The 16633-nt window shown below is 33.4% G+C and overlaps 1 protein-coding gene across 1 annotated transcript; it reads left to right on the forward strand.

The window, feature by feature from the left end:
• Positions 1-3365: 3365 nt before the first annotated feature.
• LOC128227561 (uncharacterized) lies at positions 3366-10905 on the forward strand. Its single transcript, XM_052938208.1, has 7 exons — positions 3366-3495; positions 4747-6071; positions 6554-6752; positions 7025-7099; positions 7472-7561; positions 7680-7828; positions 10369-10905. The coding sequence occupies exons 1-7, from the start codon at positions 3457-3459 to the stop codon at positions 10508-10510; spliced, it is 2019 nt and encodes a 672-aa protein (XP_052794168.1). The 5' UTR covers positions 3366-3456; the 3' UTR covers positions 10511-10905.
• Positions 10906-16633: the final 5728 nt, after the last annotated feature.

Below are 16633 nucleotides of genomic sequence, written 5' to 3' on the forward strand. Positions count from 1 at the left end.
GCCATTACTCGAGGTTCTAAATCATAAACTGGCTGGTTATTGAACTTAGTTGTGACATGATAGTAAAAAACATTAAACTCAATGTTGGTTTATACTCGATAACATTTGATTAAATTAGATAGCGGAAATGTAAGTATGGTGTGGTGATTGCGGACGACGACGCGGATGAGGAAGACGTCACAGGTCAACATAATCCCTATATTCCTGTCATGTAACGGAGGCGACATAATAAAGTATCACTTTATTTATGTCGTTGGTAAGCATTTTAGGCAATTCAAAATTTGGTTTAACGTGTCAACCCTTTGTACAAACTTCTATGAAACAAAAGCCTTAGATTACATTATTTCTGTGAAACCTTTGTATTGCACAGGTTTTTTTATAAACCATTCGTTTAAACCTTGGTAAAAAGGACGAGTTTATGAATACCTTTCATGGGATTGCGTTTGGGGTCCCTAGGGTCAAGGTCTCTGTTTACGGTTTAAGAAAAACGGTTGAAACAGAATAACTTTAGCTAGGGTTGTCTTATTGTGACCAAACTTGTTGAGTAGGAAGAGTTTCTAGAGACCTTTTATGGCATTGCATTTCGGGCCCATAGGGTCAAGGTGAAGGTCACCGTTAAAAAAAGAACGGTTGAAATTGAATAACGTTAGTAAGGGTTCACATATAGTATACTTGGTATGTAGGAAGAGTTATGGAGGCCTTTCATGTGATTGCATTAGGCGCCCATGCGGTCAGGGTCAAAATCACTGTCACTACAAATAGAAAAACAGTTGAAACTAATCTTTGAAAATAGGCTGAATTTCTTCAGTCAATCTTTAAAGTAAGTCTTACTTAAAATTAGAAGTATTTTATCGTGATAAATCAAGTTAGTGTCCAATAAATGTAATCGAATGTATTCTAAAAATAAGCACCAATAACATGATATGTCACCATTCGTTCTCTTTTTTATGAATATACTTTGATCATAAGCCTTTTCCATTTCTTACTTCTGCTTTGATGAATCTGATGAAACAAGAAAGAGATATATACTAAAATGAAAATTTGAAAATACAGTTAGACGAGGACAACTGTATCAGGTCATGACTTTTCAATTACTTGTATATATTGTTCAGCTTATTTCAGTTTATTTTTGCTTTTTTTCAATCTATTCCCAACGTTTTCCTGTAACAGTATGTTAGCACAACTAATCTTCAAAGCAATAGTGGCCTGTAAATGTCAGGTAAACTTATTCTGTGAAAAAAGGAAATAACTCGACTTAGAAATTTGCCCCCCTATGTCAGTTATAAGGCGACATATATGATCTAACAATATACTTAAACTATACTGACTTACATGAAACTATAAGGCATTTTAAGATATCAGACTATTAATCGCATTTTATTCGAGAAATGTCATTGATTTTAAAGTGCATATAAAAGGGTTATTTTATAAATTTGCACAAATGCGACATATATTATATCTACATTACAAAAATCATAATTAGTATATTTGACTATATTTGCCTTACAGAACGAGGTCGAATTTGGCAAAGATATTCAAGTATTCCAGCAGACAAAAACAGCACTGCGGTAATGTATACTTTGATAAGATTTACCTTTAACGTTTTTTTCTTTATTCAAGGTTGTTGGGATAAGAGTGAGGTTTGTGCACGTAAACTGGTTTAAACCCTCAGTAAATTTACATTTTACTGACTTTTCCTTGCCATATATCAACTATCCTTGATAAACATACCTAGATGTGTATATAGTATATATGCACTGTGCTGTAGTTTTGTGCTGTTGTTCCATGTTTGTGATTTTTTGTTTTTGTGTTCTATGTCTTTGGCGTTTTCCCTGTGCCATTAAAAGGGGTTTATGTTTAAACGTTTAGCTACTGAGCTTGTTTCTGTAGTTTTTCACATAGGTATTGTCACGTCATAGTATTTATAGGAAAGTAATGTTGTTATTTTTGCATTCCGGCTGAAAAACAACAACATTTTCTTAAAAGTGTTGTCATTTGCCAGTCTATAAGAAGGACCCTACAGTATAAACGGTTGATTGTTAATGTTTTTTTCTTCTGGAGTACGAGTCATACGCTACAAACGGATGTTAACACATTATATAACTACAGCAATAATAAGCAGTTACAAGTTATGACTGATGTATCTAGAAATACAGGGCTAACGAGGAAGCTCTAATTTATTATCGATTTAAATAGTTGTACAATTATAGTTTGCCTAGATTCCCTCGGTTTTCAAAACCATATATAGTTTGCTGACAGAAAATGCGGTTCTTTTACACATTTTAGTGTAAATATGACAATAAAATGTAATAAATTTGATACAAACTTCGAAATTTCTTGACCCTAACCCCCAAAACACGACTGAGCCATAGAGAGGTGAGGGGTACGTCCTTAATAGTGTCCCTTCTAACATCAAACCCTGGAGCCGCCATTTCACTTCTTAAAGAGATCATTCTGGCATAATATAATTAAACCTTTTATTGGTCAGTCTAAATAGTTAAAATAAAGTGTTGGGGTCGGAGGTCCGCACCCACAAGAAAGAGATTATGTTAACTGAAGCAGAAAAAATGGCAAAGAAGTGGTTGTGGATCGGAAAGGTCAGTTTTCGATGAATTTAAATATCGTAAATGGAGAACTCGGAAGGTCTTCGTAAATCGCAATTTGAAGGCATGCAATTTGAAGGGATATTAAGTTAAGTGGGCTGATTTCACTACTGCAGACTTCTGTCAGGGAAGGCACTTGTGACCAAGTGAATGCACATTCCTTGCTCTTTTGTAGATAATGCAGTCATGAATGTGTGCGACATATTTGGAAAATTAAAGTAGTACTGTTACTTCATTGTCCTATTAACTCTCTCAAAAGAAAATTAACATTCTGTGAAGTGTTATTGTCATTGCTTATATATTGTCTGTGTTACTTTGTATTTAAACATATTCGAGGAAATGCGGTTGATCAGTTCCTGCCTCTGTTTTGGTCAGTGTGTTACAAAGGGGAGGGCAAAAAAGGTATTTAATGGTTTCTTGAACGACGATAGTAGAAATTGTCGACAAATAAGACCTTTTTGGTAAAAAGTATTTCATCAGCAAACATAAAAGTTTAAGTTTCAGTTTTAAATCATGTTTTATATACACAAAACCCAAAGAAAGTGTATTTCTACCGTGGTGATATTATAACAGTTTACTCACATATACATTTCAGGGCCAGATCGGCTTTATCATACAGTGCATATGTTCAGACATAAACCGCGAACCCGTTTAAGCTATTGGCAGGGGTTCAAATACACCGATCATTGATTTAATTTCACGCTTAAGGCTTCGTACGGCTCATGTTCTTGTAATTTTACTAGACAAGGAAGTAAGTTAAGTATTTAAATTTGAAAGTTTGAATTTGATTATAGAATACTTGGTTCGAATTTGCTGCAAAAATGTGACGGTTAAAAGTTAAACGGAAATAAATATGGCGATGGATATGAAGGGATACTTTGGTGTATATAGGGTAAGTTGATTCAGCTTACTTAAATAAGTAACAACCATGGTGCTTCCATAAAATGCATGAACAGTGTAAGCTTCACGTTTTGTAAAACATTTACTTGTGACGAAAATTGACTGTACATGGTTTCAATAGATGACGAGTTTGCTAATTGGCTTTAGTGTTAAATTGTCAACATATCACAATTTTATTCATGTATTTTCAACAAAGATAGTATTTCATTCTTAAGTAATAGTTAGAGCATATCATATAATATCTTCTTGATTAAGAACGACTCAGCTAGCGAGCCCTTTCAGTTTTTACACAAAAATGTATTTATTGACTTAGATCATAACATGTCCTCACGAGGCAGGGAACTAAATGATGGCGTCAGTGATGTTACTGCAATTCTTAATAACGATCAGGCGCGTTACTTATTGAAGGCCAATAGGCGTTTTTTTTGTCTGAGAATGTAGGTACTAATCTACGATTTATAAATCATAAAATGAGAGACAATAAGGTGACTTGCGCGAATATAGATGTTCAGTGATAGTCATTTGAGCTACAACAGCTTTGTCTAGATAAGATCATAGGAAATAAAGACAATTTAACCCATGTTTGGGTAGATGTTTAAAATTTCAATATATATATATATATATATATATATATATATATATATATATATATATATATATATATATATATATATATATATATATAGATATATCAATTTTAAAGATATTTATTGTTTGTTGGGACTGTAAAAGCGTTGTATGTAGGTGGGGGTCAGTTATTAAACGTAATTACAGTATGGTTTATAGTTTCAATACACGTACTTCCAACACGTCAGTATTAGACTAAACAATGTGAGGAAGGGAATTTACATTAGTTTTTATGAACTCGTTTTCCGAATCTTGAAAATGTTTTCGTATGTTAATTTGGAATGAATACCGTTTAAACTAAGCTGTAAAAAGAAGTACCTGTCTGCAAACAAATATAATGGGATAAATAAAACTTCAGAGGAAAACAATGAAACGTGTATTTTCATTCAATGACATGTGATTTCAAAGTATAAGATACTTTAAGATACTTTAAGATAGACAACTAATAATGCTGTCCCATAAGGCGCATTCTAACAACCCTAATTTACAAAGGAATATGTAACATATAGTTTGCGAGTTAAAACTGACCATTCAAAGTATTGTTAGTTCCGTGTTGTCAATTTTAATACAAATAAGATGTCGCTAACAGTGCAAGTGATATGTGGATATATTCTAGGGTCGGACGGACTCAGGGTGCAGAACCTGTCAACTTAATGAAGTGTTGTCGATAAACGATTGGAAATTAAATCAAGAGCTGCAGCAGTACAACATCGATTTAGTAGAAAGCTCACGGGATGAAATTTACGAACTCCAGCAACATAATGAGTACTTACAGAAAGTATGTCAACATCGTACAAGTTTGCAAAATTGTAATTGGAATCGTGACCAAAGACTTACGCAGAAGTCCAACCCGGTTCATAATTACCATGATCAATATCCCAAATACCGATTGGAAGAACTCCAACTTAATAATGAAAAGCAAACAAATGAAGAACTAACTTGCATTATTTTGGATCTCAAGAGAAAGCTTCAACAACAAGAAAGAGATAACAAAATAAGTAATGGACTTGATGAAGAAATAAGTCGACTGAGAAAAGAACTTGAAAATTGCAAAAACAATCTAGAAATACAGGAAAGTGTGAAACCGTTGGAAAATGAGAATAAACTGTATACTGAAGAAGAACAAAATGAACTCGCACTGGCGAATGAAACGATACACAAAATGCAGGCAAAAATAGAAGCACTAACGATCGAGTTGGCGTCGAAAAAGGACGAAGACGTTGATACTGGCAATGAAACTAAACAATTATCTGAACATAGCAATTTGCTCAATAAACAAAATCATGACCTCTCCAAAATGTTACAACACCAAGAAAAAGAAAAGTTTGACTCGGTTATGCTCAATAATGAACGTTTGGAGAAAGAATTAGAAGAAATGATAAATCAACACCAGAAATTGAAAGATGAATCGAAAACACTGAGATCAGAACTACACTCGGAACAAGATCAAAATGCTGATTTGCAAAGAAAAATAGCTACTATGAGCCAGGAAAAAGATCTGTGTAAGGCACGTCTTAAAATTGAAACAGTCGAACAAAGTCAGAAAAGTAACAACATGCGAAGTTTACATGACGAAATAATTCAACACAAAGCAGCTGTTGATGCGTTAGCAGCTAAAAATGAACACTTAAAAACACAAATTCTAAAGGCAAATGCTGAATTGAAAGAGCTTCAGAATAAAAATGATCAGTATAATAACACACTGCAGAATAGAAGTGAAGAGTTACATTTGATTAAACAAGAAAATGATAATAACAAAAAGCACATAGCCACACTTAAACGGGAAAACGAAACACTGAAAGAAGAGCTAGGAACTCGGATGTACACTCAAAAGCAACCAGGAAGGATCTCAAGTCAAAACGCAAATCTTGAGCGTGAGCTCGAAAAGACACGACATGAACTGCTAGAGGTCAGACATGACCTTGAGGATGCAAAAACAAGGTAAAGTTAACATGTATGAGAGTTTTGTTTATATGTCTTTGTTCACGATTCAAAAATCATATACCTGTAGAACTTGTATTCTTCCTATTCAATTATTCCAAACGAGCTGTACTAGTTAGCATTAAGATAAACCTTTAAATGTTTCAACCTTATTCTATCAGAACAATTTTTTTCATGCAAACGAAAGTGGGTGTAAAACAAGCACGCACATATTAGTTTGTTTGCTGTAACCAGTATTTTCGCTGTTATACTGTTTAAAAGGATCAAATAAGATTATTGGATTTGATCATCATGAAAAATGCGTAATACGTTAAAATATAGACTGTATATAATGGTTGTTCGTTGATTTATATGTCTGTGCTGCATATACTGTAGGACGACAGTGTGTGTTTATATTGTATTAAAATGAACATGATTGGTCAGCGAACAAAGAGCGATGGACAAGGTATTGTTTTATTTATTTGATTATGAATACTCAACAGGTTAAGCAAAGTGATGGGTCAGAAGCTTACCGACAACAATCCTAATATTGCTGACCTCAGTGATAAAAACCGGCCTACAAAACTGGCTGAGCGTTACTCGGAGTTGTATGACAACCAATGGACAGATGCCTTCGAGATCGTTAACAATCAGTTACACGACGAGAAGTCTACAATAGATTCACTATCTAACATTTTGCTGGTACGTTTTATTGTTGCATCTGTGTAAGGACGCACTTTCCCTTGTGGATGTCCAAAGTCCGTTTAAATCACAAAATATAGCGATTGCATAACTCTACGAATTTCGAAACACTTTATAAACTTCCTTATGAAACATTTTTCAAAAGAAAGTTCTTAGCCGAATGCATAACGGTCATTAACAGAAAATCGGGGTCAGAAAATTAAAGAGGTCGCCTACGTGAATGTAGTAATATGTATTTCTTAAATGGATGTTTTGTTTCTTTCATAAACAAGAGTGCCGCCGATTTCTGTCAAATGGAATCTGAAGCACAGATGACAGCTTTAAAAGAAATACTGATTCAAAATCGGGTAGATAACATTATTTGTATGCTTACTAATCCAAAGCAGATTTATTCTTATCAGCTACTGCTTGATTTTTCGTTAAGAAAACGTCTGGCTTTTCAGAATAATTAATTGAGATTTCAATGAAAATAGGTCCATTATGTTAAAAAAATCGTTGAAAAAAATAATGAAAAACACAGCAATAAATACATGCATCTATATTGTTATTAAAACCATATATTTTACAACAGTCTTAGACATTCGTGCGATTGGATGGTTAGATTTTTTAATTGCTTGCAATCTCAAATAAGGCTCCATTAAATGATTCTTGTACGTTTTATGCATAATTACAAAACTCAATCTTCTTGAGTTGACACGTTAAGTTTTATTATCGAACAGGCTGGATCAAATTTCCCGTCACTTGTTCAGAAGAATTTGAAGGACTGTCGAAAGGCGTTAGGAGACCAAACTGGTGCTGCCCTTTATGAGGTTAGGAAACGATTATATCAATTTCATTTTTCACGCATTTTAAAATACATGATAGATGGGTTCTGCAAAAAGATAAATACATTTAAGAGCATAAGTTACGAGTGTATTATGCTTTTAGAAATACATCGACAAAATGGCAAGTCAGCACCCGAAACCCCTCCAGTTGCAAGTTAAACCCTTCGTCAAGGAGTGCATTGAGCTGTGCTGGTTGATGAGCATCCAAGACCCACCCGTTGTTATTGACACCAAAGTAGAACACGGAACCAGGTGAGTTTTCAGACAATTATTTTGCACTATGTTAAACGATTATTTATTAAGCAAAATGCATTCTTAACACGATCTGAATTTCAACTTACAGTACATAGCTAATAGAGGCACTATACACTTAGTCAGCACCTATCTTGCCCATAAAATCCAGCGACCATCACACGGTGATAATACATAGCGGATTCTATCCATCCACGTTTGCACAAGGTGGGTTCTATCCGACACCGATGCGGAGTCTATCCGTCCTTTTTAAATGAACAATGAGATGTTTGATTGTGATTTGATTCCTAAGTAATTCTTTATAAACTGTCGAGGAAGATCAAAGCCTTATTTGTTTTTTATTTGTTTAAACGAATAAAAATAAGACTGCAATCAATATGATTTTGAAACCATATAATGTACTACCAGCTATATGAATCCTATTGCTTACGTTTCTCTGTTCAAAAAAAGTTTCCAAGTAGGATTTATTTAATTTGTATATAATTTATGAAATAAAGAATGCACGCTTCTACAATGCTCCGGGATCTTTCAACATAAACATAAGCAAATGCATAGAAAATTTCTATATATTTCATATGCAAGTTTGTTGTTGTTGTTATTCGGTCGGTAAAATTATCCAATCCACCTCAGTAAAACAATATTAAACAAACGCCATGCTCATGTCTCCGTCAAACGGATCGCAGATTCATATGAAGTCATTTACATGAGCCCACGCTCAATAAAGCAAATCACAAACCAGCCAAATGTCCACTTAGTAACGAAAACAACCGTCAAACTTACATTTACTGGTTATATTCAATGAATGTTCTAGAAGCTCGCGCATACGCATACACACATAATTAATATAAAGGCATTCGCGAGGTATTTCTCGCTGAACACAATTAAGCATTCATGTTTGGTCTTTAGTTCAATTAGTTCAAAATGAATGTAAACTTTCTGCATTGCAATACTCCCTGGGTTTAAATATGTCAGCTATGAGTACAAATTTATCTCCCCTGTTTCTGACTGTTTTTTACATGTGAGGATAAGTTTGTATAATTACAGTTAACATGTATACATAAATATACAAAGCATGCGATACTTTCTACAACAATGAGCATTGATTAAAACTTATGAGATCGACTTCCAAATAACTATGAAACTAAGGCCAAAAAGTATTGCTGTGTTAAAGACAACCCGACTCTACCTAAACTTTTTGATTCTCTAGCATAATGTTCCTAAATGAATCAAGTTTTTTTTATAATGAACAGGTCATTAGCTTTTTGGGGGCTTGTTAATTTTGCTTATTAAAGTCGATGTTCCAATTTTAATTAGGTCAAAACAGTATGTTAAAATTGTAAAACAATATCACTTTTTCAGTACAGTTTGATTATATGATCAATAATGTATTATTTCCGAAAGTAAATATGTTTCCTCTTACTCTGATACCAAATTATTTCCAAAATGTTGACCAATAAATGAAATTTAAAAAAACATACTTGTCTCTGGTGATGTAGTTTTTATCAAAATTCTGAATTTGGCGGAAGCGTAATGAAAGGTATTTAGAAATTGTTATTTGACAATATATTTCTTTTAAATTTTATTTAGGAATCCAGTAAATGATACTCATTAAGAAATAATCAAGCTCGTCATAGTTTGAAATGATACTCATTAGGGTCTTACTACATTAAGCTCTGCACACAATTCTTAAAGTCCTTAAGATAATAGTAATATATCGAAAATTTGACGAGGTGTTCCCACTTTGTCACAATTTGTTTGAATAGATTCCGCATTGGTGTCGGATAGGATACACAATGGCCTTATGTTGACTAAAAATCCGTTATCGTCATCCCCTTGCATTAGTGTATCTTCAACGAAGAGTTAATTTGAAAGTGATTTAAGTAATAAAACGTGCATTTATTCAACAACAATGATAAGTAACCTTATAAAATTTCACCAAAACTTGTTCATAACATATGTTGGCATTTAGAATTAAAAGATTTTACTTTAAGTTGATGTATTTGTTGAAACAAAGTAAGTTGTTATTCCAAAACCTTAATTATTACCAATTTAGCATGTAGCAAACTTTCAAAGTTGCTCAACGAATAGAAGAGCATTTTTTCAGAGATAGATGATTATTTAATTTGCTTAATTTTGCATCCTAAAGACAATTCATTAACTACCAGACCATGTGCACTAAATAAACAAGTAATAATGATTTACAGAGAATCAAATCCAGAAATTCTACGATGATGCAATACTTGATATTTCGCAAAATATCAGATAATAATTTGAAGAGTGTTAAAAATGCTTTTGTTTTGAAAAGTTTATTTCCATTCCTTTGTTTTAATATCATTTAATCTCCTTTTGTTTAAGATATTTTGTCGTTTTGTGTTCTGAATTCTATAATCATACACAAAATAATGACGGACCATACTTTAATATTAGGATTTTATTAAAATGGTCGTCTTTCTCTATCAAGAAAAGTAATTTAATGCAGGTAAATTTATCCGATTACGCGTCTGTACTTTGATAAACTTCTAATGTTTTACATTTTGCAGGTTTGACACGGACTTCTACAAGGCGTACACCAAAAGCGGTCCCCTTGTCGACTTTATGGTCTGGCCCGCCCTGTGTCTTCATGTGAAAGGGGCTTTACTCTGCAAAGGAATTGCACAGGGGTATGATGGGAAGAGGATATAATTAAACATGTTCAACTGATTAGCATCGCTTATGTTTCAACTATCTAGACAGTGGTTTTTCTTGTGTGGCATATATCAATTACAATTTATACTCTCTGCATACGTACCCTATCCTTTGAAAAATTTGTTTGTGTTTTATAAGTTTGTACATAATATATATTTGTGAACATATCAATTGTTATCAACTGCATTGGATGTGCTGTTTGAATCAGGTTTATTTTTGAGTAAAATCGAACAATTATTTGTTTTAATAAGATTTGAATATACATTCCTTTTTCGTGTCAGACTGTGTACAGTTTAATGCGTTGTCTTCGTGTGTTTTCATGTTGTATTGCTTTTTTGAAAGTGTTTGTATCATGTATTGTTTTATGATAATCAAAAAATAAAAATAATGTATGGCGAATATTTAACAACATATTCTTAGTGTCTCCAAAATAAGGCAACGTGTTCGTTTGTTGTAGCCCAAGTTGTGGTGTTGTGATGATTGTTAAATAACTGCGGTAACCAATGTTCGATTGGAAAGAAATTTCCTGCCTAACACAAATGCGACCAGAACCAGACTAACGTTTGTTTGGGAACATTACGAAAAGGCATGTGAATTCAGTCAATGAAATAACAAGCAATTCATGACCATGAGCCGAAGACCTCGAGGCGATCAAATCACAGACATAGTTTTGCATTAGGTTATATAAATGTATTATCTAATTTGAACGAAATCCAAACATTTTTTCCTCGCGTTGTTGCGCAGTGCTAACGAAGGATTTGATAGTTCAGTTCGGTTTGAAGTGCCTTTGGTAGGTAGCATCAAATATTTTATCTATTATCAACACTTGTTCTCTTAGAAACATTCACGTGTTTAAACTTAAATCAACCTTGTCATTTAGTACTTGTTTTGGCAATAAGTTTAACAAGTATGTCATTGATAAAGCTCACAACTAGTTTAAGATAACCAAATATATCGACCAATTGATCAATAACTAAAGTATTGACAGAGATCTTAAATGTTTGATCATTCATGGAACAGGAAGTAAATTCAGAAAATGTCGTAGAATAGTTAAGACAATTAATATTCGTTAGCAATAAGGCAATCCCCAGGTTTTTTTACATGTTTTCAGGAGTTTGTAAGTACATAAAGGAAAGCATACATGTGACAACATCTTTATTAGTGCTACTTTGTGAAGACCTCTTTAGCATGAAGATCTAATGATGCACACAGTGTTTTAACAGCATGGCATTAGTGCTAAACAATACGTTAAAATTATCGTTCTCAATTCAAGTTATCCCATTTTTTGTTTTATTAAAAGAAAAACGAACATATTATGTAAACGTACAAAGTAAAGGCATTGCTACAATCGATCATAAGCCTCAGCATTCATATACTAGTTTGTGTGAAACGGGAAAAGACAATTGCGAGATACATCGAACCAACCGCAAACTTTATGTAACATCTGTCTCAAGAAATATGTGTGACATTTATTTTACTACGCACTACAATATAAACGATGCGTATTGTTAACTTAAAATGTTGAATTTATGTTACTCTTGTAACACATCATTACTGAATGATTTTACTAAGGTTTAACTTGTGGTTTCCGTCTATATTTAAATAAAAAAAACTTTAAATAGTATCATTATTGTATTTCCTTGAGTTTTGCAAACATGATGACGTCAGAGCGAGCAGAGCATATAAATGCTTATCCAAAGTATCTTCAGCGAGATTAAAGCTCTTCCTTTAAAGGTTATACATTGTGTAATACATGTACTTTTATATATTGCTCAACGTAAGGTTATGTTATTTTCAGTATTCGAAAATTAGAAAATTAGTGTACCTCAGTACATTTCTTTTTGTTTCGCTGCTAGATCAATTGGGTAAACGTACGTTATATAAGTATTTCTTTATTTTATATCTACAATATATTTGTGCAGTATCGCTGTCGTAATGATGATTTGACCAAAAACATCACGCTCCGAGCTTGATGTTGATCCGCTTTGGTTTTGGCGTTGTTCTGCTTCAATGCTATGTGACTGCTCGGTTTGGCACTTTATTTGCCATTACTTGTGAGCAAATGTCTGTGTTGTGTTGATTGATTTAATCAAAGCAGACACGAATATGAAAGCAATTTAAATCGATGTTATCATTATAGTCATTTTAAATTTTTGTTAATTGTTGAACGTTGGCCCGATTGTTCAGAAAGTCTTATATTAGATTCCTTTGTGTGGGTGTGCGTATGTGTGGATATGTGTTAAGTTTGTGTGTTTTTTGCGTGTGTGTGTGTGCGTGCGTGTGTGCGTGCGTGCGTGCGTGCGTGCGTGCGTGCGTGTGTGTGCTGTCAAGATAATGATAATATTTATGTTTTATACTGTGAAATGCATGCATCTTTCATATGTTTACATTACCATTATTTATTTAATTGGTACTGTATAAGGCATATATTTAATTGCCTTTGATACTTTTTGAAATCAAACCATGCAGAACAGTATATAAATTAACTATGTAAACAATATTTTATTGAAGATTTATACTTAAAGGGAAATAATCATAGTTATTATATGTGACATACTTCCATTGATTCATTCCCTTGAAACATTGTCAATGTAGGTGTTCTATATATTTTGGACCGGTTACCTTTGATAAAAAATTGCACATTTGAATTGAAAGATAAAGTGGCCTAAGATACAAAATAAATTTGCCATAATAGAATTACCGCATCATATTCATAGTTTCAATAGCATTTCGTTTGTTTATTGCAGGATTACCTATAGTGCCTAAAACTTAAAAGGTACACATGGGAGGCTGAGAAAGCTCTGCAAATACTTCCGTATGTTAAGGAATGTATCCAACTATGCTGGTTAATGTGCCTCCAAGACCCTCCCGTTGTCTTCGACAAACATCGCACGCGGGGGGAGACTTCAATAGCGATATTTACAGAGCGTACACAAAGAACGGCCAGAAGATAGCATTTATTGTCTGGCCAGCAATGTTTCTTAAGAAAGATGGCAATGTTCTTTGCAAAGGCGTCGCACAGTGCTATAACCCGAGGAAGCAAGATTACCATGAACACAAACGAGATCATAAGGAAGCTTGGCAGGCTCACGATAGAAATCGCAAGGAGTTTCACGGGACGACAATACCCCAAAATGCCGTCGACCTTCGTTTAGAAATAACGAATCATCGACGCACAAGACGCGCAGTGCAACATTGACAAGACCACGGTTGGCTGATAGAATGGCTTCTCCTCGGATTTCAGATAAAGACATGAAACAGTATTTTTACTATAGGACGAAATACTGGAATGATCTTAAAATGGCCAAAATTTATTTGGAGGAGACAAGTACGACCGCTGTTATGCATATTTTCATCAATAATATCTTAGTAATGCGCATTTTCAGTAGACAGATTTCAATTGCAGCGTTAATTGTAAAAGTTACGACCACCAAACACCATACCGAAAGAGAAACACACTTTAAACAGCAAAATAAATATTTACATACAGTTTAACATAATTTCAACTAAACAGTAAGATATTGATCGACAATATTCTTTGTTCCATGTATTTAAATCTTTACTGGTCCTGTTGTTTTTATTGTCCACAGAATAAGATCCACATGAAATATTGAGCATTATTTGAGCAAATATTAAATCCAACAACACTCAGATAATTTCTTACGAACTATTGAACAAACATTGATAAAACTCAAAGAATAAATTTAGATTTAGAAAATGTGCTAGCACTGTTGAAACTGTTTTAAAGAAACTTAAACAAACAAAACACAACATTGTGAAGTTTGCCTTCATATACAAAATGATAGGGTTCTATTATACAAAATAACTCAAGGACTTCTTCCTTAGGACTATAATTATTGTGTTTTTCTTTTAAACTTCTATACATATAATATGTAGAAAATGGTATGTAGTAAATACAAAACTCTAGAAGATTATAAACAAACCCTGACAAATACATGCACAAATATCATATATTTATCAATGGGGAAAACATAGTTAATTTTAATGAATACAAAAATGAGGTATTGCATTTAAAGCTGCACTCTCACAGATTGAAGGAGTTGACAACTTTTTTATTTTTTGTCTTGGAACGAGCCAAATTTTGCGAAAATACATGGAAACCAGTGATATAAGACTGCTGACAAAAAACTAGATCGCAGATTTTTATATTGAAGTTCTAAAAATAATGTTTTATGCATTTGTCTGCAACCGTTAGTAACGGTTTAATCCATAAAACATTGATTTTCGAACTGAAATATGCAAATCTGCGACCTGATCTTTTGTCAGCAATCTTTTATCATTGGTTTGCAGATATTTACGCAAATATTTGCTCTTTCCAAGACATAAAATAAAAAAGTTGCAAAAACGGCAAATCTGTGGGAGTGCAGCTTTAAAAAACCTACTATACATGTAATCACAATAGTTGATATTATTCTATAGACCTAGTATTATTGTTAACGTATTAGTACTAGCTACTGCACCAACAAACCGAGTTATTTAAATTATACAAAAGCGCTTCGCGCGGGTGCAAAGATTTAATCAGGTTGTGTTTTGTAACATATCGTCAAGGACAACGTTCAATAACTACCGTCTGTATAACGTTGTAAGGAATCCGCATCATAGTTATTGCACGGTAAAGCTCCGCTTATTTGTTACGGTTTCAATATTGGAGTTAATGTTTAGAATAAAACAAAGGAAACACCTAATTTTATTATTTTACCTCCGGAATACCAAAATACATCAAACGCGAATCTGACTGAAGTACACAATAGTCCATGCTTGCGGAAAGAGCTTCCCTGAATATTGAGCGTATAGTTTAAATTCTAGGACTTCCAAAGTTCGCAGAAAAAAACGTCTCAGATGGTGTAGATCATTGTTCATTGACAGCGATGGTAAATGTAACACTTGTCACACATATGCACTGTAAGGCTGTGCCACGGTAAAGCTTTTTTTCCTTTTAATCGATTATGAACCAATTATGTATTTCAATTTTGTCGAGAAAGCGTTTTAATCGAAGTGTATTGTCTCTGTGGTTCATGACAAACATTCGCACGTTAAGTTAAACGTGTTACTAACCTTCTAGTATGGGCATTGAATGTTTTTCTACATATTTTGAAAAATTAAGGAAACATAATAGGACAGTTTCTTTGTTTTTAATTCGATTCAAACATTCAACTCAAAATGTACAATGAAAAGGTAATAATACCTGATCATTAAAGCATGTCACTTCAAGACTTCGATGGTCCTATTTTATTTTTAAAAATCGAAATCGTCAGTCAGTTAAATAAAACCACAGAAGCAATTCTAAATTGATATGTATGCTCCATATGCATTTTAGCCTTTCCGTGTTTCTTTGCGTTTTTAAAGATTTTTGGGGTAACGCGGTGCATTTTTGTTTCAAAAAAAATATGTTCTATTCTCTGTATATGTACCGTATACGTTGGAAGATACTTTTCGTTAGTGCGTACAATGACACATATTTGTAAAAAATAAATATAAAGTGGTATATATTGCATTGGATGTTATATTTGAATCAGGTTAATTTGTTAATAAATTCTAACAAGTATGTATGTTTTTACAGGATTTGATGATACATTCCATAAATTCAGGCTTTGAACAATTTAATATAATTCTCCTGTTTTCGTTTTATGCATAGTTTGTCATTATCAGTTACTTTGTGTTCTTTGTCCTGTATTGTCTCATAATAATCGAAAATAAAGTTTGTATATAGGTTCACAGTAATATATATATATGTATGGCACGTACTTAACAAGTTGCTCAAAAATAAGGCGACAGGTCCGTTTGTAATAGACCAGGTTGTGTCGGTTTTGTTTCGTCTGTGTTGAGTTGATTCCTAAACAATTGCGGAGATAATTGTACATGTAAATGAAATATGGTCTTGATGCAATAAAACTCGACCTGAATTACTGTGTGCTACTTGGCTATATCATGTAGATCCACTCGATTCAGGTACTACCAAGGTTGTGTGTAAGCTTATTTATACTCGCACTCGGGCCTTGTCCATTCGGCGAGTGCTCCGATAAGATTGTTTAATAGTCCTTTTAGTATTTTTGGAGCATAGTGCACATTCAAAATGTAACCCTTGTTGGAGCTACCCTG

The sequence above is a fragment of the Mya arenaria genome, chromosome 3 (genome assembly GCF_026914265.1).
Source record: "Mya arenaria isolate MELC-2E11 chromosome 3, ASM2691426v1".
Classification (NCBI taxonomy): Eukaryota; Metazoa; Mollusca; class Bivalvia; order Myida; family Myidae; genus Mya; species Mya arenaria.